Source organism: Bos indicus x Bos taurus, chromosome 6, assembly GCF_003369695.1.
Source record: "Bos indicus x Bos taurus breed Angus x Brahman F1 hybrid chromosome 6, Bos_hybrid_MaternalHap_v2.0, whole genome shotgun sequence".
NCBI classification, from domain to species: Eukaryota; Metazoa; Chordata; class Mammalia; order Artiodactyla; family Bovidae; genus Bos; species Bos indicus x Bos taurus.
The window spans coordinates 2193977-2220538 of NC_040081.1; the positions used below are offsets into that span (position 1 = coordinate 2193977).

At 41.1% G+C, this 26562-nt stretch overlaps 1 protein-coding gene across 1 annotated transcript in view; it reads right to left on the minus strand.

The window, feature by feature from the left end:
- The window catches only part of TMA16 (translation machinery associated 16 homolog), a 30868-nt gene extending 13876 nt beyond the window's left edge, over positions 1 to 16992 (minus strand). The window contains exons 1-2 of the mRNA XM_027543681.1: positions 16877 to 16992; positions 4277 to 4389 (exon numbers count right to left, since the gene is read on the minus strand). Coding sequence (XP_027399482.1) covers positions 4277 to 4389; positions 16877 to 16879 — 116 coding nt within the window. The 5' untranslated portion in view covers positions 16880 to 16992. The remainder of the gene's footprint in view (positions 1 to 4276; positions 4390 to 16876) is intronic.
- Positions 16993 to 26562: the final 9570 nt, after the last annotated feature.

A 26562-nucleotide genomic window follows, 5' to 3' on the forward strand; every position in this document is an offset into this window, starting at 1 on the left:
CGTTTCATTTTCCGATAAAGAAAACTTTCTTATGAATTCCTTCACATCAAGAATATTGAGCTATTTTCAGAATGGCAGAACAAGAACTTACAAAAATCTATAGAAAGCACTGACAAAACTTGTCAAAATCAACTTTTTCAGAAGTATAAAAATTAACCAAAGGCATGCAATAATCAAAGGAGCATTTACTGAAGAAAAATGACTCCATCTCAGTAAGAACAGCAAGCTCTGTGGTGTTTTATCCCATCCCCCTCTTCCCAGCTCTGCAGTAGTCTTATAAACCAATGTGTAAGCAACTCAGGATAGCTGTAAAAGCCATCCTCCTAGCAGTCACTAGCACAGACTAACAAAAGGCTGACCCAAACAATTTAAAAGCAAAACCTAAGGAATGGAAGTTCAATACAGGGCTCTGAAATGCTCGCTGCAACATATTCCTAGGAATCTAGAATGCCAGGTGTACATTCAGGACTGTTTTCATGCCAAAGAAAGACCCGAGAAGATCCTACTCTCTCATTTCTGGATAATCCTGAGGCTTTGTGCAAACGCTAAATGAAGTCTATACAAACTGCCTCCTGGAGTACTGAAAGTATGTCCAACAGACCTACACAGCCCCTCAACAAAGGCTGACTTATTATCAAAAGCAATTAAAGAAACCCCTGTCCAAACATTAGCTGACCACTAATTGAGCAGAAACTGCAAACACTGCACACAACAAACAGGCTTTTACAAGATTAGTTCAGGAAAGTCACAAAACAAACAGCAACAGCAGCAAACCTAAATGACCGTGGGGATGGGACTGTTATGGAAACCGTGGTGTCGGAAAGAGACCAACAGCACTTGAAGACACAGAATAGCAGAGTTACACAGCCCTGTGTGGGCTGTGCGGAGTTGCCTCCAATGGCTGAGCGCCCCAGCTTTGTTTTGGGTATTTTTTATACACCATAAACTTCTCGCTAAAACAGCTCAGATCCCTCCCTTCCCCAGGCAGCCCAAGCAAGCAAGGTGAGCAAGCAAGGTCACAGAAGCCGAAGCTGTGATTGACAAACAGCAGCTGTTAAAACAAGATTAAGGAAGGAAAAGCTAAAGGCTGTTCCTTTAATTGGGGGCTTTGATCAATATGTCTGTAACAACAGTTATCACCCTGTATTATTTAAAACGCTCAGTTCTGAACACAAAAGTAGGAGACTCACAAAGAAACAAAGTATGGCCTATACTCAGGAGTTTAAAATACCATACAGTAGAAACTGTACCAGAGAAAGTGCAGAGGGCTGGACCTGTAGACAGAGACAAGCAAACATAAGAAGCCAGTTGAAATTATCCACTCTGAGCAAAAACAAATAATAAAAATTAAGATGTCTGAGAGATCTGTGGGGATGCCATCAAGCATACCAATATATGCATGTAGGAGTCACAGGAGAGGGGCAGGACAGAAAGGGTATTTGAAAAAATAACGGCTCCAAACTTCCCAAGTTGATGAAAAACATTAACCTACATGCCCCAGAAGCTTAATAAACTTCATGTAGGATAAACTCAGAGATCCACACCTAGGCATATCCATACGCTAGTAAAGCTACTGAAAGACAAAGTGGGTATCTTGAAAGCATCAGGAAAAAAGTGACTCCTCACATACAGTGACCCTCAATAAGATGAACAGCTGACTTCTTGTCTGAACACTGAAGGCCTGAAGACTAAGATGTGACATTTTAAGTGTTCAATAGGAAGACTATGAACCAAGAATTCCATACATATTGAAACTTCAAAATGAAGCACAGTCCTACAGAAAAATTAAAGACATTCTCAGATAAAAATGAGAGCATCTGTCATTTTCAGACTCTCCCTACAAGTAACACTAAAGGGAATTCTTCTGACTGAAATAAAAGGACAACAGTTACTAATTTGAATTCACATGAAAAAATAAGAAGCACCAGTGATACAAGGTAATCACACAGATAAATACCCCCGTCCCTGGGATTCTCTAGGCAAGAACACTGGAGTGGGTTGCCATTTCCTTCTCCAATGCATGAAAGTGAAAAGTGAAAGTGAAGTCGCTCAGAAAGTGAAGTCGCTCAGTCGTGTCCGACTCTTAGCGATCCCGTGGACTGCAGCCCACCAGGCTCCTCCGTCCATGGGATTTTCCAGGCAAGAGTACTGGAGTGGGGTGCCATTGCCTTCTCCAAAAAGACAGTATAAATGTGTTTTAATTTGTAACACTTTTTTGGTCCTAACTTAAGACAACTGCATAAAAACAATAATCATGAAACTGTGTTTTATGAACTTACAATGTATAAAGGCATAACTTATCTGACAGTAGGGCTTCCCAGGTGGCTCAGTGGTAAAGAATCTGCCTGCAAATGCAGGAGATGTGGGTTTCATACCTGGGTCGGGAAGATTCCCTTGAGGAGGAAATGGCAACCCACTCTAGTATTCTTACCTAGGAAATCCCATGGACAAAGGAACCTGGTGGGCTATAATCCATGGGGTTGCAAAGAGTTGCACATGACTTAGTGACAGCATGCAAAACACATCTGACAATAATAGTACAAAGAAGGGGCTCAGAATGGAGTTACAGTGGAGCAAATTCTTGGTATATTGTTCAAATGAACTTGACGTTAATTTGAATTACATTGTTTTAAGATGTTAGCTGAAATTTCTGGAGGAAATTTCTGGAGGAAACTAAGGAAACAACTAAAGAAAAAAATATATAGTGATCTCTGCTTTACTAAATCAAATTACTAAATCAATTCTCAGCCCTAATCTTGTAACAAATGACATAGGCTGATCACTATTTTCTCTTTGAAACACGTTTTTTTTTCCTCCTAAGTCTCACTTGTTGGAGCCTCCTCCTTTCTGCAACCTCTAAACGGCTGAGGGGCTCTGGACTCAATCCTTGATGTCCTTCTCTTTCCTGTCTTCATTTACTTGTCAGGTGATCTCACCCAGTCTCAGGACTCCTAATATCAGCTAGATATTGATGGCTCCCAAATTTGCATCTATATCCATAACCTATCCTCTGAGCAACAGAGCCAGCACATCCAACAGCCCATTCTGTATCTCACCTTTGACATCTAATAGGTACTTTCACCTAAATGCCTAATAAATGTCTGCATGGCTCACTGCCAAATGTAAAGTCTTCAGAGACACTTTCCAAGACTATCCTATGTAAAACAGAATCTCTCCCTCACTCTCTATTCCATAAGCTTTTTAAATTTTTCTTCATGGACGTCATCACAACCTATTTATATTTATGTATGTTTTAGGATAAGTTCTTTTTTTTTTTTCTTTCTTTTTACAGCTTTATTGAAGTATAATTGACATATATCAAATTGTACAAAAAGTACGCAATTTGGTGTTTTGACATATTTACACTCTTGTAAAACCATCACTGTAGTCAAGATCATGAACATGTCTGTCACCTCCCAAATTTTCTTATGTCTTTCTGTAATCTCTCCCTCCTGCTCCTCCCCCTACTCCAGGCACCACTGATTCGCTTTCTGTCACTATAGATAGTTATTAATTTCTAGACTTTTATGTAACTGGAATCATATATACTATATATTTTTTTCTGTATGACTTCTTTTCCTCAGCATATTTATTTCAAGATTCATCCATGATGTTTCATATATCAATCACTTATTTGTTTTTAATGCTGAAAAGTATTTGTTACGTTAATAATACCAGAAATTTGTTTATTCATTCACCTATGGAATGTTGGTGGACATTTGGGTTCTTTTACATTTGTATTACAAATAAACCCACTATGAATATTTGCTACAAGTTTCTGTGTGGACATATGCATTCATTTCCTTTAGGTAAAATATGCAGGAATAGAATGGCTAGATTTTGTGGTAAGTGCATGCTTTTAAGAAATTTACAAAATGCTTTCTGAAAGTGGTTGTATCATTTTACATTTACACCAGCAAGAGATGAGCATTTTTTTTTAAATTTTATTTTTAAACTTTATATAATTGTATTAGTTTTGCCAAATATCAAAATGAATCCGCCACAGGTATACATGTGTTCCCCATCCTGGACCCTCCTCCCTCCTCCCTCTCCATACCATCCCTCTGGGTTGTCCCAGTGCACCAGCCCCAAGCATCCAGTATCCTGCATCGAACCTGGTAGGTTAAGTTCTAAGTGCTGAATCCTTGTTCACTGTTTTACCTTAGTGCACAGAACACACTTGAATATTTATCAAAAGAAGAGAAAGGGAGTACTGATTAGGAATAACTGTATAAAAGGGTTTTTTACCAATACATAAAATAATGAAGATACTTACTTTTCCTTTTTTTCTTGTTTGTGGGCCTTTCTTGTAATTTGAGCTGCTTTTCTACTATATGGATGGATGACTTTTTTTTCCTGTCCTACACTTTTTCCCTTTGGTGCTTTAGGCTGAAATGTAGAGAAGTATATGACACACATAGTCAGATACATAAATGACTTCTGTCAAAACTTTTTCTTTAGAAATAAAAATTTTAAACAGTAATATAACAGAAATAGTGTGAGCTGGAAATATGTCACTAGACATCAGGAGATACGCCAGACTCAGTCTTTGTTTCCATGGTCCTAACAGAAATGATATACAGCTGACCTCTGAACAACACAGATATGGAACGTGTGGGTCCACTTGAACGTAGATTGATTGTTTCCCACAGTAAGTACTACAGTGCTACATTATCTATGGTTATGGAGGAACTGTATATATGGAGGGCTGACTATAAACTGTATGCAGATTTTTGACTGAGCGGAGAGTCGGTGCCCCCAATCCCTGCACTGCTCAGGAGTTAACTGTATTCAGAACTATGCTCCAGTGATGTAAGAAAATAAAGGCACGGAGCCAATAAACCAGGTTTTCAACTGTTCCATCTTTAAAGCAGATACAGAGAATACAGATAGTGAGGAGACTCACAGGTGGACATCTGGATCAAAGTTAAAGTTAAGAGAGGGTAGAAGGAACCCAAGATGTTAACAGGAGCCTGACTGTAGAAGCTGTAGAAGAGAGTGGGCAGTGAATAAAGCAAAATCAAAGCTGGATACACAGGAAATAAGAACAGAGGGAATAATATAAGCCATCTCAAATCAGCCCATTCCAAAAGATACAAATTATTTTCCTATTCAAGACTTAGGCCAGTTAACCAGGTCCTCTAAACTAGCTGTCTAGCATTTCAGTACTGTTTTATTCCTACATACTTCTGTATCTTATATCTGACTTAAATTACTCAGGAACTTTGTTTGGCTCCCTGTAATAGAAAGCCAAAATAACAGCGGCTTAACCCCAATGAAGTTAGCTCTCTCCCACAGAAAGCAGGAGCTGGAGGCTCTGCTCCATGGAGCCCTGAGGCCCACTCCTTTTTGCTGCATGCTGTCCTCAGATGGAACACCAGGCCTTCAGTCCAGCCAGTGAGAGGCAGAAGAGAAAATCAACAGGCATGTTCCTTCTCTATTATATATAAGGAGAATTATATAAGTGATTAGTAAATACAGTCTTTATTCCCAGAAAAAAATACATGATTATAGAAAAACAAGAGGCTCTTTAGGGGACAGCTGGGAATCTAACATATCTAATCTTCAAAAAGGTCACATTTTTAGAATATTCTCTCTGAAACTACTGGCACTGCATTAATGCAGCCTCACACTCTTCCATGATTAAGGTGGCCTTGAGGTTTCCATCGGAAGGACGGAATGGCTCTGTCTGGAACACTGATGAGTAGAGCCCTTCTCCCCGCTGAAGGGCTTCACTAACTTGGTTAGGCCCTAAAACCTTAACACGAGAAAAAAACTACTCCGACTTACTCTCCAGCATTATACCCCACTCAAAAGACTCTTCATCACATTCTTACTACCTTCTCACCATTCCCAGAACATACCATGCTGTCTTTTTTTTAAACTTCTGGAGACTGTACTTGTTACCTCTGCCTGTAAAATCTTTATTTGTCCTCTGATAAAATGCAGCTCAGTCACTTCCTTTATAAAACTGTCCAAGTAGAATTAATCAAAATGACCACCTCACATACATATTCATTTCTTCAACAATTATTAACTTAAATGTTCAATAAATATTTACTATTGCCTTCTTGATAAACATGACTAGAGAAGATTAACTCCAAGTGTGAAACCCAGGCTGCCCCTAGAAGCTGGTCACGGGTACAGGAGTATAGTGCGAAACCATCATCAGAGTGTGTGCGTTCTTCGTGTCTCTCTGCGCGTGTAGAGGGAGGAGGCAGGAAGGTGTAACAGGAACTCATGTGCATGAGGGTTAGCTAGCAAACAAAGATCAAATAAAACTTCCAGAACTCAAGGCAGGCTGCCTCTAAGACGGCCCCCAGTGACCACCCCCTCCTGAGGCGGATGTACGTCCATCCCCTTGAGTGTGGGCAGGACCTAGTGGCTCACTTCAGTGGACTAACATTTGGGAAAGTGATAAAGTATCAGTCCAGAGATAGATTACAAAAGGACCCTGGCTGTGTCCTGCCCACTCCACTCTGCCCTCTCTGGCTCCCTCCGATGGAGACTAGCTGTCTTGTGGTGAGCTGCTCTACACAGAGGCCAGCGGGACAAGTGACTGAGGGAAGCCCTCAGGGAGTGAAGAACTGAGGCCCTCGGTCCAAGAGTCCTCAAGGAGCTGAACTCCACCAAGAACCATGTGAGGGAGCTGGGAAGTGGACCCTCCCCAAGCTGTGCCCTGAGACGAAGCCACAGCCTCAGGTTATGCTTTGACTGCAATCTTGTGAGAAACCTTGATGGAGAGGATCCAGATGTATGCCTGGATCCAGATGTATGCCTGGTCTGTGACTCACAAGAACTATGAGATAATAAATTCTGTTGTTTCAAGCCAGTGAATTGTGGGATAGCTTGTTAAAGAGTTAACTGATGCAAAACCAAAAAAATAAAGCAAAGATATCTTTGAAAAGATTTTTATTTCACATATTCCAACAAATAAAGTGCTTTCAAAAAATGGAACAAGATCACAAAATTCTCAAGAAAAAATGATAGTCTCTGAAGCTGTAAAACTTAACTGAAGTTACAGACTTGTGTAACATTGTTTTAGCAGTAAGCCCAAGTCTACAGAAAATTTCCTTTAAAGATTTGAAAACTTTCTTTAGAACAAGAAATAATGTGATAACCCTTGGAGTACAAAATGTCCACACAGCTTTAGAAGACCTCATTTTAAAGAACCTCTAAGACTTAGTTCAAAGAAAGTACAAAGAAACCAAACTTACATTCTGACTCAACTGTGGACTATGATTCCTTATAATAATTTATTCATGAAAAGGTTGCCTCAAGACAGGTTATAAATATACAATAAGGCAGAGAAATATGTACCATAAAATAATAAATTTCAAAACAATTCTATGTCAATATATTAACTTTTTTTTACAAAAAAAAAAACCAACAAAATGCTTCAACAGAGGAAAAATGAAGTAACAGCCTATCAATAAAAATTAATCTAATTACATTCTATTCAAAATAAATGCTTCTTAATTAAAAAGCAATCAATCTTCATTAGTCAGAGATTCTTCAAATTTATTTTAGAAAACATCTGACAATTCATAAGATAGTACAGAAACATTCTATATATTGGAGGGGAAATGTTTACGCTGTATTTTCAATTCAAACTTAGTATTTTGTTTCAAAAAGCATCAGAGTTAACTTTCAAAGATACAGCAATAATGTATTGCTTTCATATGCATAAAAGACTATTCTAAACAACAGAAACTTCTGAAAAGTTTCTGGCATCATAGAAATATTCTATTTAAGAAAACTGGTATTAAAAGTCTCTCTTACATACAATCTTTAGTGATCACTTCAGAAAATTCATTATAGACCAGTCTTCGGATTCATACTTGAGATTAACAAAGAAAACACAAAAGCAGTTTATTCAAACACAGCAACAGAGAGAGGTTTTCAGGGGCAATACACTTTAACTATTTCTAAAAAACCATAAATAACAAAATAGAACTTTTCCTAAAAGGCAATCAAAGCCATCAAAGAATCTAGGTACAACTAGAAAAAGAAATGTCATTTCAACTGCCCAATATAACTAGAAACCTAAAAGAATGATCATTTCACCAAACACACTTAAGGTACACAAATACACATAAATATTTTTTAAAAAGTAGAGGAGTAATGCCATGCCTACAACTGAGAAAGCTTACAGTATATAATACCTTGAACCACAAGTAACCATAATCACAAAGATAAATTCTAGAATATGATAAACTAAGTCACTTAATATCAAAGACATGACAGGAATACAATGAACTAATTAAGAGAATCTGACCTTTTTTTTTTTTTGCAGTGATTCTATCCTGAAGAATTCTAGGGCACTTCCCTTGCTTAGCAGATAAATATGATGACAAATGTCAATAACAAATATCTTGTTAGAGAATCCAGAAACGACACACAAGCCGTGTTAAAAGTGAAAAAGTGAAGTCACTCAGTCATGTCTGACTCTGCGACCCCATGGACTGTAGCCTGCCAGGCTCCTCCGTCCATGGGATTTTCCAGGCAAGAATACTGGAGTGGGTTGCTATTTCCTCCTCCAGGGGAACTTCCTGACTCACGGATTGAACCCGGTCTCCCACATTGTAGGCAGACGCTTTACTGTCTGAGCCACAAGGGAAGCCCTTAAGCCATGTTAAACCCCATTCAATTTTCAAGGACCATTTCCAGTTTAAGTTCACCTCCTCCTTGAAGCTATCCACTAACATGTAACCATTTCATTCTCAATAATCTTGCTCTCTGGGGAGCACTTTCCACACAGCACTTAACATACTGTACTGACCAGTCATTTATTTCACACTTGTGTTTATTTCCTCCATTGCAACTCCCTGAAGACTACAAATATGTCCTATTGGGTTGAAAAACAAGTTCGAAAGAAATAAAAAGAGGTTTCCAAGGTGGTGGAGAAGTTCTACCCGGAGCTCGTTTTGCTCCACAAACACATCAAGAACACATCAATAGGTGTATCAGTTATCTACATCTACAGGTAGAGCACCAGCTGATCACTAGCAGAAGACCTTGGATACTGGAAAGGACAAGAGGGATCACTGTGCAACCAGGTAGGATGAAAAAAAAAGAAGGGGAAAAGAGGAGAGGACGTGGGACAAGACCTGTGCCCTGCAGGGGAGGTGAAGGCGGGTAGAAGTCTCATCTGGGGATGCCCCCTAACTGACAGGGCAACAACAGACACAGGTGGAGCATCTGAGGTGTGGAGAAGGGGGAAACAGCTGGCCTGTGGCAGACGGACAGAGACCTTCACAGACGGCTGGTGCTACAGCCCTGTGCACCCCAGACTGGGATGTCCCCACCAGTGTGCACAGGGGCTGAGAGCTGGAACATGCAGGCAAGACAGAAAAACTGGGGAGAGGACGGCTGCTGGCTGTAAGGAGACAGCCTGAGAGGACGGAGGGAGGAAATCTGTCCCTGGGAAAGCCTGAGGAGGAAACTCAGACTGCCACAGACGCAAGGTACTACTGCTGAGTGGTGAGCAGGGGTGGGACCTGCCATCACACCCTCTCTTTCTCCGTGTGCTGGCTCCTGCCTGCCGATGGGTTGGGAAGGGTCCCAGCCAGGGCAGGCCCTAGCGTACCTCTCTCTGGGCACTGGGAAAGGCCCCCAACAGCGGGCCCACACATGCCCACAGCTGAATTCCAGGAAAGGCTCCCAGTAGGGCTGATCTTAAGCTAGCCATCTGTCACACACACGACTGCAAGCTTCCCTTCCAGTCCTCATCACTGAAGGACTGGATTTCTCGTGGCCACCAACTCCTCCGCTCACTTGTTGATGCTGAGATTCTGATCCCAGCAGCCGTGCCGCCTCCACACCCTGTCCTCACCAGGCCAGACCTGAGAGCTCTCAGGCAGCCTCGGGAGCAACTCCTGTGTGTGGCCAACACTCAGAGGTGGGGCGAAAACCACAGCTGAGCCCCAAGGGTCTGGTGACTAAGGAATAAAAACCTCTCCGTGCAGCTGCACAAAATGTAGATTAAATCCCTGCGATCAGCTTGCTAAACCCAGCATCTATGGAATATTCAAATGGACAGTGACTGTTCCCACAACTGAGACTGGTCTAGCTGTAGCAGCTGTGGACTCTGCAGCAAGTACATGTGAGAGACGGTCAAGGTCAGAGTCTGAGTGTCCCCCCAGTGCCCATAGCAGGTCCAGAGACCTAGTTAGAGGTAACAGAGGGTCTGCTGGGGAGGCAGAGGTTGGCTGTGATTCATAGGAGGAGCAAGGACACTAATAGATGAGACCCCAGGAAAATATTATTATTACTATTATTATCCTATATTCTGTTGTTGTTTCTCTCATAATTACCACTTCTTACTTGAAACTGTGAAAGCGTTAGTTGCTCAGTCATGTCCAACTCTTTGTGACCTCATGGACTGTAGCCCACCAGGCTCCTCTGTCCATGGGATTCTCCAGACAAGAATACTGGAGTGGGTACCATTCCCTTTTCCAGCACATCTTCCTGACCCAGGGATTGAACCTGGGTCTCCTGCACTGCAGGCAAATTCTTTACTGTCTGAGCCACCAGGGAAGCCCTATTTTTAAAATTTTTCTTTAATTTTTTTAAATTTGTTTTACAATTTTTTCTTTTTTATATACTTTTCATTGTTTTCTGTTTCTTCCTGTTCTCCCTTTGTTCCATTTTGTTTTTATCTTTTTTTAAATTTTTCTGTGTTTTAGGTTTCTTTGCTTTTTTTCCTGCACTCTGCTTTTATTTTTTGTTTCTGTTAATTTTGTTTTTAATCATTTGGTTTGACTTCTGGGTTACTTTGCTCTGGTAGTTCTCATGCTTCCGATTTCTCCGTTTTTGTTTCTTCTGTGTGCAAGAGTGCACCTGTTATTTGTTCAGCTCTGGTGTTACTATTTGTCCTGGGCTCTGTTTCTTCGTTTCTCTTTTGTTGTTGTTGTTGCTCCTACTTGTTTATCTCTTTGCCATCTGTTTTGAGTTTTCTTTGACACCACCCATGTTACTTTATCCTTTTTCTTTTGCCACACTGTACGACTTGCAAGGCCTTGGCTCCCCAGCCAGGGGTTGAGCCTGAGCCTTTGGGGTGGGAGTGTTAAGCCCAGGATGCTGCACCAGCAGAGAATGCCCAGTCCTAGGGAATATTAATCTGTGACAGTTCTCCCAGAGGTATCCTTCTCAACTCCAAGACCTGGCTCCACCCAATGGCCTTCAGTCCCCAGTGCTAGATGCCTCATGCCAAACAACAAGCAAGACAAGGACACAGACCACCCATTAGCAGACAGACAGCCTGAAGTTGTACTAAGCCCAGAGACACCCCAAAACACACCACCTGATGTGGCACTGCCCATCAGAAGGACAAGATCTAGCACAATCTACCAGAGCACAGGCACCAAGACCTCCCACCAGGAAGCCAACACAAAAGATAGGACCAAACTCACCCACAAGGGGCAGACATCAGAAGCAAGAGGAGCTAAGACTGCAGAAAGGAGACCTCAAACACAGTAAGACAAAATGAGAACATAGAGAAATATGTTGCAGATGGAGCAATGTAATATCCACAAAACCAAATAAATGAAGAGGAAATAGGCAATCTACCTGAAAAACAATGCAAAATAATAATAGTAAAGATGACCCAGATCTCAGAAATAGAATAGAGGCACAACAGAATGGAGAAAATATAATAAATATTTAACAAAGAACTAAGAGAAATAAAGAGCAAATAATGATGAAAAATATAATTGAAATGAAAAATACACTAGAAGACATCAATAAGAGAATAACTGAGACAGAAGAATAAGTAAGTGAGCTGTAAGATAAAATTGTGGAAATAACTACCATGGAGCAGAATAAAGAAAAAAGAATGAAAAGAAATGAAGATAATATCAAAGACCCCTTGGACCACATTAAACTCACCAACACCTGCATTATAGGGATCCCAGAAGAGAGAAAAACAAAGAAATGGCTTGAAAATTTTTTGAATAAATTACAGTCAAAAATCTCCCTAATATGGGAAAGGAAATAGCCACCCAAGTCTAGGAAGCACAGAGAGTCTGAGAGTCCCATACAGGATAAAACCAAGGAGAAACAGGCTGAGACACACCGTAATCAAACTACCAAAATTTAAATTAAAAAAAAAAAGCAACAAATAAGATAAAAGGAACCCTCATATAAGGTTATCAATTGATTTTTCAGCAGAAACTGCAAGCCAGGAGTGGTAGGATATATTTAAAGGGATGAAAGGGAAAATCCTACAACCAAGATTACTCTATCCACCAAAGATCTCACCCAGATTCAACAGAGAAATAAGCTTTACAGACAAGGAAAATAGCTGAGAGAATTCAGCACTACCAAACCAGCTTTACAACAAATACTAAAGGAACTTGGGGGAATGGGGGGAGGAGAAACATATGAAAAAAGACCTATAAAAAAACCCCAAACAGTAAAGGAAATGGTAATGAAAAATCTCAAATAAACAACCTAAACTTACACCTGAAGCATATATATCAATAATTAACTTAAATGGAAATGTATTAAATGCTCCAACCAAAAGACAGAGACTGGCTAAATGCATACAAAAACAAAACTCCTATATATGCTGTCTACCAGACACCCACTTTAGACCTAGGGATACATACAGACAAAATGAGGGGCTGGAAAAAGATACTTCATGCAAATGGAAATCAAAAGAAAGCTGGAGTAGCAATACTCATAATGTTAGGTAGTTAGAATAGGGAAAGAGAGTCCAGAATGGCGGTGGCTAAAAGATAAGGAAGAGAAAAGCCTGCGAAAATAGAACAAAAGAAGGTCCGAGGACCAGAGTGATCAAATCAGATCACTCAGTCGTGTCCGACTCTTTGCGACCCCATGAATCACAGCACGCCAGGCCTCCCTGTCCATCACCAACTCCCAGAGTTCACTGAGACTCACGTCCATTGAGTCAGTGATGCCATCCAACCATCTCATCCTCTGTCATCCCCTTCTCCTCCTGCCCCCAATCCCTCCCAGCATCAGAGTCTTTTCCAATCAGTCAACTCTTCTCATGAGGTGGCCAAAGTACTGGAGTTCCAGCTTTAGCATCATTCCTTCCAAAGAAATCCCAGGGCTGATCTCCTTCAGAATGGACTGATTGGATCTCCTTGCAGTCCAAGGGACTCTCAAGAGTCTTCTCCAACACCACAGTTCAAAAGCACCAATTCTTCAGTGCTCAGCCTTCTTCACAGTCCAACTCTCACATCCATACATGACCACAGGAAAAACCATAGCCTTGACTAGACGGACCTTTGTTGGCAAAGTAATGTCTCTGCTTTTGAATATGCTATCTAGGTTGGTCATAACTTTCCTTCCAAGGAGTAAGCATCTTTTAATTTCCTGGCTGCAGTCACCATCTGAAGTGATTTTGGAGCCCAGAAAAATAAAGTCTGACAGTTTCCACTGTTTCCCCATCTATTTCCCATGAAGTGATGGGACCGGATGCCATGATCTTCGTTTTCTAAATGTTGAGCTTTAAGCCAACTTTTTCACTCTCCACTTTCACTTTCATCAAGAGGCTTTTGAGTTCCTCTTCACTTTCTGCCATAAGGGTGGTGTCATCTGCATGTCTGAGGTTATTGATATTTCTCCCAGCAATCTTGATTCCAGGTTGTGTTTCTTCCAGTCCAGTGTTTCTCATGATGTACTCTGTATATAAGTTAAATAAGCAGGGTGACAATATACAGCCTTGACGAACTCCTTTTCCTATTTGGAACCAGTCTGTTGTTCCATGTCCAGATCTAACTGTCACTTCCTGACCTGCATACAAATTTCTCAGGAGGCAGATCAGGTGGTCTGGTATTCCCATCTCTTTCAGAATTTTCCAGTTTATTGTGATCCACACAGTCAAAGGCTTTGGCATAGTCAATAAAACAGAAATAGATGTTTTTCTGGAACTCTCTTGCTTTTTCCATGATTCAGCAGATGTTGGCAATTTGATCTCTGGTTCCTCTGCCTTTTCTAAAACCAGCTTGAACATCAGGAAGTTCACGGTTCACATATTGCTAAAGTGGACCAGAGTGAGGACCGCAGTTAAAACAAACAACACTCCTGGCTGGCCCAATTTATATAGGACAGGCCCAGGGAGAAAAAAACATATAAAAAGAGGAGCCAAAGCACTCTCTCTCTCTCTCTCTCCCGCGCGCTGGGGCACTCTTCTCTTCCGTCTTTGGATCAACGTGCCCTCACGCCTCGAAGATGGATTTTCCTGCTATCTTCTAAATAAAATAGAGCTGTAACACTGAGCTGCAACACTGATTTGTCTAAGAGCTATAACATGGTCTGTTTGAGACCTGAGGGCTATAACACGGTCTATCCAAGACCTGAGAACAAGACACGCCGAGGGGCTTTAATGTCCGTCACTCCAAATCTTTGTTGTGACGAGACAAAAACCGAGGAGCATACACTCACCTAACACATATAACATTATTCCAAAAAAGGTTAGTATCCTAGGTAGATTTTCATTAATGTTTTTCTTTAATTTTACTAACTTTCAGGAGCAAATTTTTACTAGCAGGTAGTCTCTTTAATATTTATTTACAGGCATAAGACAAATGAAACAGAATTGAGAGTCCAGAAACAAACTCAGGCATATAGAGCCAACTAATACTTGACAAGGGAGCCAAGAAGACTCAGTGGGTGAAAGACAGTCTTTTCCATAAATGGTTCTGGGAAACTGGACATTCACATGCAAAAGAATGAAACTGGTCCGCTCCCTTACACCACTTGCAAAAATTTGCTCAAAATAGATGAAAGATTTAAATGTAAGGCCTCGACTGTAAAATTCTTAGTAGAAAACATAGGGAGAAAAGTTACTTGACATTGACCTCAGCAATGACTATTTGGGTATGAAACCAAAGGCATAAGCAACAAACCCAAAAATAAGCAAGTAGGACTACATCAAATGAAAAGGCTTCTGCAGAGCAAAAGAAATGGTCAGCAAAATACAAAGGAGCCTACAGGAGCTGGGAGAAAATATTGGCAAAATCACCTACCTGATAAGGAGTTAGTATCCAAAATACAAAAGGAATTCATACAATAACAACAACAAAAATCTAATTAAAAACTGGGCAAGGACACGAATAGACACTTTTCCAAAGAATATATACAAATGACCATCAGGTACCTCTACTATTACTAAAGTAATTGCAATAACTAACATTTACTAAGCACCAGACACTGGGCTAAGCTGTTTACATTTAATTTTCATAATTCTATTAGTTAGACACTATGATTATTCCAACTTAACAGAATAACTGAGTTCTAGAGGGGTTAAGTAACTTCATCAAGACCATAATTTAGCAAAGACAGGTGCCAAACATGCTCCAGGACTCCACTGCCCACATTTTGAGCTGTAGGAAAGAAGTTTATAGAGTAACTGATACAAATGTGCAAATGGAAAAACCTCCAGCTCCAAGCTGAGGTTAAATTCAAGACAGGATGCAACAGAGACACTGCTGATGCACCAGAAAAATGACAGGCCAGGAAACGTGCCAATGAGAACAGATTTATATTCCTTGACTCATAAGGCAACATACTCCTACTGTACAGCCTGACAAAAGTGAAGTTCTGACAGTCAAGGACAACTACAATCAAATGTCAATGAACACCCCCAATCACAAACACACAATCCAACTACTAACAGTAGTTAGGCTAGAAAATTATGAAGAGCTGGCAATCGCACATACAGATACGTAAAAAAGACTTAATTTACACAAACGTGTATAGCCTGAAGCAAAAACTGACGTGAAAAATGAAAATACAATGAAAAGGAGAAAAAGAAAATAAAAAGGGAGTAATGATACTGCCTTGATAACTGACCAGATAACTTTTAATGATAATGATAATGACCAGATATCAGACCAGATAACTTTTTGGTTATCTGGTTTGATAACTTTTTAATGACTTGATAATGATAATGACCAGATAACTTTTTGCCACACTATAAACTTTCTATGTCGTTGTTTCCGTTAGAAACTAACTGAAAAATAAATATTTAAAAACCATGTTCGGAGAAGGCAATGGCACCCCACTCCAGTACTCTTGGCCTGGAAAATCCCATGGATGGAGGAGCCTGGTGGGCTGCAGTCCACGGGATAGCGAAAAGTCGGACACGACTGAGCGACTTCACTTTCACTTTTCACTTTCACGCATTGGAGAAGGAAATGGCAACCCACTCCAGTGTTCTTGCCTGGAGAATCCCAGGGACTGGGGAGCCTGGTGGGCTGCCGTCTATGGGGTCGCACAGAGTCGGACACGACTGAAGCGACTTAGCAGCAGCAGCATGTTCGTATTCAAGAATTATTCTCAAGAACAGAAGCGAAAAAGGCAAGAAAGAGCAGCTCTGGCATACAAACAAGCTGTAAGTATAAAGACAAGCAAGCAGAATTTAGATACTAGTTACCTCTAAGTGGCTCCTGGAGATACAGATTCAAGGAGGAGAACGGGGATTTCTTATAGTAAGTAATACTCGAGAATTCCTTATACAATTGACCTTTATACTTAAATGTGCTATATAGGCTCTCTTTCGCGAGAGGCGCGGAGGCGGGGTCTGGGGTGGGAGTGGTCACTGGCGGGAAGGCGGGGAGAGGACCGGAGGCCAGCCGCCCGCGCCGTGCCAGCAGCTCTCAGTTCAGCCGCGTCCTCTGCGCCCCCGCCCCCACCAGCTGAGGAGCGAACAGGCGGAGCCTCACGCATCCCCGAGGGCGGGGGACGGAGCCATGCAGGGCCCCGAGCAGAGCCCGGAACGCGCGGAGCCCTCGCCCGCCCCGCCCCCCGGTCTCACTCCCTACCCGCTCCCAGCCGCCCGACACCGGTCCGCCTCCCCGACCCGGCACTGACCGGGGCCTTCTAGCAACCTGGGGGTACCCACCATGGCGACGTTCTCACGGTTTGGGCCTCGGAACTCTGACTCCAACGCCAGCACCTGACCGCCGGCAGCAACGGCCCGTCGCGCGGTGAGTCCCGCCGAACACACGAGGGGCGGAAGGAGCCGGGCGACCCGACCGGAAGTGGGGGAGCGAGTGCTCTTTCCTGAAACGTCCCTGGAAACAAGACCCCCGATTTTTGTGAGCCGCAGGAGACTTTGACGTGTCAGCCGGGCGCTCTCCGGTGCCGAGGGAAACGTGGGCTCTCAGGCGTCTGCCCTGCGCTCAGATCCAGGACCACACAGCCTCTTCAGACGAGGCGGCTCTAGGCTCCCGCCCAGCCCAGGCCTGCCATCTGCGCCTCCTGGCTGCCGGAGCGAGGCTCCCGCGAGGCTGTGTCCTCACCCGTGAGAGCCCCGTCTGCACACTCGAGGCTTCCTCCCACCTGCTTTTTCTGTGTTCTCAGGATGTATCTTCGTTCCATCTGTACTTGGTAGGAGTCCATGGACATTATATTCATTCAGCAAATTGTGTGCAAGGCTTTGGGAACGGGCAAATTATTTCCATGGCCTTGCTCAGCTCATATTCCAAGGCAGAATGTGGAGGAAAAAACCCAAAAAACAAAACCCTATCAATTAATATTGTTTCCAGTAGTGTAAGTATTTTGAAAAACAAAGTTGAAGGGAAGGCAGAGAAGTTGTTTTAGGCGTGGTGGTCTCTGAAATCCACTTTTGAAAGAGTTTAACAGAGACCTGTGTTAAAGCCAAAATTTTCAAGACACTTACTAACAGAAGTGAAGTGAAGTGAAATGAAAGTCGCTCAGTCGTATCCCACTCTTTGCGACTCCGTGGGCTATATAGTCCATGCATTTCTCCAGGCCAGAATACTGGAGTGGGTAGCCTTTCCCTTCTCCAGGGGATCTTCCCAACCCAGGGATCAAATCCAGGTCTCCCGCATTGCAGGCGGATTCTTTGCCAGCTGAGCCACCAGGGAAGCCCAAGGGAAGTTAAGACAAACTTTGTATTGAAGAGATTCCTCCTCTGTGTAAGGATCACCACAATGGGGGAGAGATCTACTGGGAATATACGTGGACAAGTGGGACTTTATAGCCAAGGAGCAGAGTCAGGGTTGGTGGACGGAAAGTACTATGAAGAAACATTAAGGATAATGGTGTGTTCTGGCTACACTAAGCTAATGCGTAGGTGCTAGGTTGCTTCAGTCGTGTCCGATGCTGTGTGACCTGATATCCTGCAGTCCACTGTGCTCCTCTGTCCTTGGGATTCATTCTCCAGGTAAGAATACTGGAATGGGTTGCTCGCGGCCTCCTCCAGAGGATCATCCCGACCCAGGGGAAGGAACCCAGGTCTCTTCCGTCTAACATGCACTGGCAGGCAAGTTCTTTACCACTAGCGCCATCTGGGAAGCCAAACCTGGAAATAGGCAGGCTGGTGTAATCAGCCATCACCTGATAGTAATAGAGGTTGACCAGATATGGAAGATTGGGGATTCTGTCTAAACTGACTTCCCTACTAAAACTGAATAATCAGGTAAGAATAGGAAATCCAAAATTCCAGGCCGTGTTGAAAAATGAGTTCAGGGGAACCTAAGTAGAATTTGGTCAAGGAGAGATGCTTGTCACCTGAATTAAAGGAGAAAACCAGACAGTGGCAAGGAGCTACAGACGTAGTGAAGTTGGGTATGTTTGTTAGATATGTGTGTACAGGTTCATGTATTTAATCAACAAATATAGCCATTTAAAACTAAATTGTAACCAAGAGTGGGTGACCACAGGATCCATGAATCTTGGGGCAATGCTTTTAAGTGTGTGGAAGTGCACACTGTATGAAGCTACACAATCAAGGGCAACCTTGCAGTATGTACTCTGGAAGTATTATTCTACTGATAACAGTTAACCCATAATGTTTACACCCTACTTCTGTACTCTCACCATTTCCTGTGAAGCCACCTTACACGCACCCAAGCCTATTCCCTGAATCTAGCTCAGGGCACATCATTGTTCTGAGTTCTATGCTACTGCAAATCCAGTAAGCATTAAATTATTATTCTGTGGCCATCATTTTAAAAGTTTATGAGTAACAATTGCTGGAGAGGCTGTGGAGAAAAGGGAAACCTATACGGCTGCTAGGAATGTAAGCTGGTGCAGCTACTCTAGAAAGTATGGAGGTTCCCCCAAAAATCTAAAAATAGAATTACCATATGATCTAGCAATCCTACCCTTAGGCATGTGTCTAGACAAAACTATAATTCAAAAAGATGGGTGCACCCCTGTGTTCATAGCAGCAAAATGCCCAATAGCCAAGACTTGGGAACAGCCTAAATGTCCATCCGTTGATGAGTGGTAAAGAAGATGTGGTACATATATACCACAGAATATTACTCAGACATAAAAAAGAATAATGCCATTTGAAGTAACATGGATGCAACTAAAGATTATCATACTAAGTGAAGTAAGAAAGACAAATACCATATGATATCACTTATACATGGAATCTAAAATAAGGCACAGATGAACTTATCTATGAAAGTGAAATGAAGTCTCTCAGTTGTGTCTGACTCTTTGTGACCCCATGGAACATAACCTACCACGTTCTTCTGTCCATGGGATTTTCCAGGCAGGAGTACTGGAGTGAGTTGCCATTTCCTTCTCCAAGGGATCTTCCCGATCCAGTGATCGCACTGGGGTCTCTCACATTGTAGGTAGACGCTTTACTGTTTGAGCCACCAGGGAAGCTGTATTTCTATGAAAGAAATATACACAAACATAGAAGACATCTACATAGAAACACACGAACATAGAAATCACCTCCTTGGTGATTACCAAGGAGGAAGACAGGGAGTGAGGGGTGGACTAGGAGTTTGGCGTCAGTAGATGCAAACCATCATGTATAGACTGGGTAAACAACAAGATCCTACTGTACAGTATGCTGCTGCTGCTAAGTCGCTTCAGTCGTGTCTGACTCTGTGTGACCCCATAGATGGCAGCCCACCAGGCTTCCCCGTCCCTGGGATTCTCCAGGCAAGAACACTGGAGTGGGTTGCCATTTCCTTCTCTAATGCATGAAAGTGAAAAGTGAAAGTGAAGTCGCTCGGTCATGTCCGACTTAGCGACCCCATGGACTGCAGCCTACCAGGCTCCCCCGTCCATGGGATTTTCCAAGCAAGAGTACTGGAGTGGGGTGCCATCGCCTTCTCTGGTACAATATGGGAAACTATTCAATATCCTGTGATAAACCATAATGGAAAAGAATATTTAAAAAGAATATATGTTTATAACTGAGTCACTTTGCTCTACAGCATAAATTAATACAATATTGTCAATAAGCTACAATAAAAATACATTTTAAAAATTCTTGTTCTGGCCATTTAAGTTGTTACTAACTGCTCTACTGATCACAAAATTCCCTACCTGTACCAACCTCATTATTAATTTCAAATTGCCAACAATATATCCTAAATTCTTTTTTCATTATAATTTGGGTTGGAAAAAAGATTTTGTATTTTCACCATTCAGGTTCAATTCTAAATAATATTGATTATAGGCAAGGCATCGTATTTAAAATGCACTGTAGTAAATGCAAAATGAGTTATACAAAGGAAGAGTATATGTTACATAACAACATACTCTCTCTCTCTCTCTATATATATATAAAAAAAATAGTGAAGACTAATATTTGGTCATAATTTAATGTGTACATGCACCACAATGAAAACCAGGATGAATCCTACTTCTTGCCCTCCACTATCACACCCTTGCATCCCTGCCACCCTGTAAAAACTGTGAAAAGTTGGGAGATATCTTTATCTTTAAAGGTATTTCCCTGTGCTTTCACAAATGTACTGAGGTGTGTGTGTAACAGTAAAGTATTGATTAACATTAGATATTGATATAATAATACATGACAAATTTCTAGGGTTATCACTAAAAGAATAGAAACAGGATATATGATTTTGAATAGGATACAAACAAGTGGAGAAAATGGGATAATTTTAAACATTGAGATCATTTAGGGCAGTGAAATGAAAAAGAAAACTGTAAAGAACATTTTAAAATATGGTGACAGATTTAAATCCATATAATAATAATTATGGATGAACTGCCCCAATTTAAAAATAAGTATTTAACATTGGGCTTAAAATATACAACTGTGTTCTATTTATTCTATATATTATTTATATAATATTTATATAATATTCTATTATTATTCTATTATTTACTTAGCTGCTGCTGCTGCTAAGTTGCTTCAGTCGTGTCCAACTCTGTGCGACCCCATAGACAGTGGCCCACCAGGCTCCCCTGTCCCTGGGATTCTCCAGGCAAGAACGCTGGAGTGGGTTGCCATTTCCTTCTCCAATGCATGAAAGGGAAAAGTCAAAGTGAAGTCGCTCAGTCGTGTCCGACTCTTTGCGACCCCATGGTCTGCAGCCCACCAGGCTCCCCTGTCCCTGGGATTCTCCAGGCAAGAACACTGGAGTGGGGTGCCATTGCCTTCTCCATCTATTTATTGAGACACATCTAAATATAAAGAAACAGAAAAATTAGTTAAAGATGAAGAGAAGGATGCTAATCAAATACCAAGCAAAATAATGATAATATAGATATATTAATGTTATAGAAAATAGACTGCAGGACAAAAAAGTATTATGGTAGTTAAAAAAGGTCACTTCATGATGGTAAAAACTTTCCACTGTATTTATTTACATGAAGTCACTCAGTCATGTCTGACTCTTGTGACCCTATGGACTGTAGCCCTCCAGGCTCCTCTGTCCATGGAATTTTCCAGGCAAGAATACTGGAGTGGTTTGCCATTTCCTACTCCAGTATTTATTTATATTCACCTGGTAATATAGGCCCAAATATATAGTGGAAAACTGATAAAATTTCAAATAGTAGAAAATGAACAGACTTCGAAGAAAATAATCTTTTTTTCGTAATTAATACAACAACCAATGTGTGTGTGTATGTGTGTGTGTGTGTGTATGCCAAGCCATGTGGCTTGTGGGATCTTAGTTCTCCAGCCTAGGCCCTTGGCAGTAAAAGCATGGAGTTCTAACCACTGGACCACCAGAGAATTCCCCAATCAGATAAAATAGTCACAATGATTTAGAATATTAGATCACCAACAGAGTTTGACCTAATGGATCAATACTGCTTCCAGTGCTTGAGAGAATACATTTGTTTTCCAACATATATGGAATAGTTGCCAAAAACGATCATTGGGCCAGAGAGGGAATCCAAACAAATTTGAAAGGTTGGAAATCCTACAGAAGGTGTCCTCTAACCACTGTGCAAATAGACTAGAAATCAACAACAACAAGATGGAGGAACAATTTCCATATATTAGAAATTAAGAATTATACTTTCAAATAAGTCATGAGTTAAGTCATATTGTCATTCAGTTGCTCAGTCATGTCCAACTCTCTGCGATCCCATGGACTGCAATATGACAGGCTTCCCTGTCCTTCACCATCTCCCAGAGTTTGTTCAGATTCATGTCTGTTGAGTCAGTGATGCCATCCAACGATCTCATCTTGTCATCCCCTTCTATTCCTGCCTTTAATCCTTCCCAGCATGTTCTTTTCCAATGATTTGGCTCTTTGCATCAGGTGACCAGAGTATTGGAGCTTCAGCTTTAGCATCAGTCCTTCCTATCAATATTCAGGGGTGATTTCCTTTAGGATTGATTGGTTTTATCTCCTTGCTGTCCAAGGGACTCTCAAGAGTCTTCTCTAGCACCACAGTTTGAGAGACTCAATTCGTTGGTGCTCAGCCTTCATTGTACAGCTCTCATATCAGTACATGACTGCTGGAGAAACCATAGCTTTGACTAGACAGACATTTGTAGGCAAAGTAATGTCTCTGCTTCTTAATATGATGTCTAGGTTTGTCGTTGCTTTTCTTACAGGAGCAAGCGTCTTCTAATATCATGGCTGCAGTCATGATCCTCAGTGATTTTGGAGCAAAAGTAAATAAAGTTTCTCACTGTTTCTATTGTTTCTTCATCTATTTGCCATGAAGTAATACTTTGGCCACCTCATGCGAAGAGTTGACTCATTGGAAAAGATCCTGATGCTGGGAGGGATTGGGGGCAGGAGGAGAAGGGGATGACAGAGGATGAGATGGCTGGATGGCATCACCAACTCAATGGACATGAGCTTGAGTGAACTCCGGGAGTTGGTGGTGGACAGGGAGGCCTGGTGTGCTGCGATTCGTGGGGTCACAAAGAGTCGGACACGACTGAGCGACTTAACTGAACTGAACTGAACTGAATAGGACCAGATGCCATGATCTTCGTTTTTTTAATGTTGAGTTTTAAGCCATTTTTTTCACTCTTCTCTTTCACCTTCATCAAGAGGCTCTTTAATTCACTTTCTGCTATAAGAGTGGTGTCATCTGCATGTCTGAGGTTATTGATATTTGTCCTGGAAATCTTGATTCCAGCATGTGCCTCATTCATTCCAGCATTTCACATGATTTACTCTGCATAGAAGTTAAATAAGTAGGGTGACAATATACAGCCGTATTGTACTCCTTTCCCAGTTTTGAACCTGTTCAAACTGTTGCTTCCTGTCCTGCATACAGATTTCTCAGGAGGCAGGTAAGGTGGTCTGGTATTCCCATCTCTTTAAGAATTTTCCACAGTTTGTTGTGATCCACACAGTCAAAGGCTTTAGTGTAGTCAATGAAGCAGAATTTTTTCTGGAATTCTCTAGTTTTTTCTACTATCTAACAGATGTGGGCAATTTTATCTCTGGTTCCTCTGCCTTTTGTAAATCTAGAATGGTACATTTGGAATTTCTCAGTTCACATATTGTTGAAGGATTTTGAGCATTACTTTTCTAGCATGTGAAATGAGTGCAATTGTGCAGTAGTTTGAACATTCTTTGACATTGCCTTCCTTTGGGATTGGAATGAAAGCTGACCTTTTCCAGTCCTGTGGCCACTGCTGAGTTTTCCAAATTTGCTGGCATATTGAGTACAGCACTTTCACAGCATCATCTTCCAGGATTTGGAATAGCTCCACTGGAATTTCATCACCTCCACTAGCTTTGTTTGTAGTGATGCTTCCTAAGGCCCACTTGACTTTGCACTCCAGGCCGTGTGACTCTGGGTGAGTGATCACATCATTATGGTTATCTGGGTCATGAAGCTATTTTTTGTATAATTCTTTTGTGTATTCTTGCCTCCTCTTCTTAATATCTTCTGCTTCTGTTAAGTCCATACGATTTCTGTCCTTAATTGAGCCCATCTTTGCAGGAAATGTTCCCTTGGTATCTCTGATTTTCTTGAAGAGATCTCTAGTCTTTCCCATTCTAGTGTTTTCTTCTATTTCTTTGCATTGATCATTTTGAAGACTTTCTTATCTCTCCTCGCTATTCTCTGGAACTCTGCATTCAGATATCTTTCCTTTGCTCCTTTGCATTTCACTTGTCTTCTTTTCTCAGCTATTTGTAAGGCCTCCTCAGACAGCCATTTTGCCTTTTTGCATTTCTTTCTCTTGGGGATGATTTTGATCACCGACTGCCTCCTATACAATGTTACAAACCTTCATCCATAGTTCTTCAGGCACCCTCTCTATAAGATGTAATCCCTTGAATCTATTTGTCACTTCCACTGTATAATCATAAGGGATTTGATTTAGGTCATACCTGAATGGCCTAGTTTTTTTTTGTTCTCCAATTTAAGCCTGAATTTGCCAATAAGGACCTCATGATCTGAGGCACAGTCATCTCCCAGTCTTGTTTTAGTTGACTGTACAGAGCTTCTGTGTCTTTGGCTGCAAAAATAATCAATCTGATTTCAGGATTGACTATCTGGTGATGTCCATGTGTAGAGTCATCTCTTGTGTTGTTGGAAGAGGGTGTTTACTATGACCAGCATGTTCTCTTGGCAAAAAACTCTGTTAGCCTTTGCCCTGCTTCATTTTGTACTCCAAGGCCAAACTTCCTTGTACTTCAGGTATCTCTTGACTTCCTCCTTTTGCATTCTAGTCCCCTATGATGAAAAGGACATCTTTTTTTTGGTGTTAGTTCTAGAAGGTATTGTAGGTCTTCATAGAACTGTTCAACTTCAACTTCTTTGGCATTAGTGGTTGGGGCATAGTCTTGGGTTACTGTGATATTGAATGATTTGTCTTATAAACAAACCGAGATCATTCTGTTGTTTTTGAGATTGTACCCAAGTACTGCATTTCAGACTCTTTTGTGGACTATGATGGTTACTCCATTTCTTCTAAGGGATTCTTGCCCACAATAGTAGATATAATGATCATCTGAATTAAATTTGCCCTTTCTTGTCCATTTTAGTTCACTGATTCCCAAAATGTTGATGTTCATTCTTGCCATCTCCTTCTAGGTCCATGAATCTACGTAAATTCGAAGTGGTAAGACAGGAGATGGCAAGAAATCATATGGAAATTAAAAAATATTTGGGGCTGAAAGATAACAAAAGTACTACTTATCCAGATTTGTGAGATACATCTGAAGTAGCAGTTAACTCTTTTAATATAAGCATTAGAGCTTCAATCTAAGGTGATGCTAGTGATAAAGAACCTGCCTGCCAATGCAGGATATGTAAGAGACACAAGTTCAATCCCTGATTGGGAAGACCTCCTGGAGAAGGAAACAGCAACTCACTCCAGTATTCTTGCCTGGAGAATGCTATGGACAAAGGAGACTGGCAGGCTACAATCATAGGGTTCCAAAAATTCAGACATGAGTGAAACAACTTATTACACACACATAAATATTAGAGAAGAGGAAATGCTGATTAGAAGCAAGCAAAAGGCAACAAGAGAAATTCAAAAAGAAGGTGGAACGAGACAGCAAAAGAGACACTGATGTATAGAACAGTCTTATGGACTCTGTTGGAGAGGGAGAGGGTGGGAAGATTTGGGAGAATGGCATTGAAACATGTAAAATATCATGTATGAAACGAGATGCCAGTCCAGGTTCGATGCACGATACTGGATGCTTGGGGCTGGTGCACTGGGACGACCCAGAGGGATGGTATGGGGAGGGGGGAGGGAGGAAGGTTCAGGATGGGGAACACATGTATACCTGTGGCAGATTCATTTTGATATTTGGCAAAACTAATACAATTATGTAAAGTTTAAAAATAAAATAAAATTAATTAAAAAAAAAAAGGTGGAAGAGAATGAAGAGCAGACATTATTGAAATTGAAAAAATATACATAATGTGAACATGAATGTAAAAATGTATTTCTTTCCCAAAAATGGTAATATTGATACATTCCTGCAGGGCTACTCAAAAAACTTAAAGACCCAATTATACAATATCAAAACTGAAACAGGTGATATCACCTCAGATGATGCAAGGATAAAAGGATATTATGACCAAATAAATTTAAATAAAATGGACACATTTTTTAAAAATATATATCTTAAAACTGATACAGAGGAATAGAAAACAGCTATTCCCATCCTTATCTTTTAAAATGCTTACTCAAATATCTGCTAATGTTAAAATTATAAACCCAGACTGTTTAGATTTTATAAATATGTGTAAATAGGAATAGAACAGTACTCCTTAATATGTTAAAAGCATGAACTGATGGACGTCATTGTTTTATTCCTGACCTCAAAGAACAAGCTTCTGTTTGTTTATTCACTTTGGGAAACCACTCTGGCATTAACTGAAATGTCAAAATGT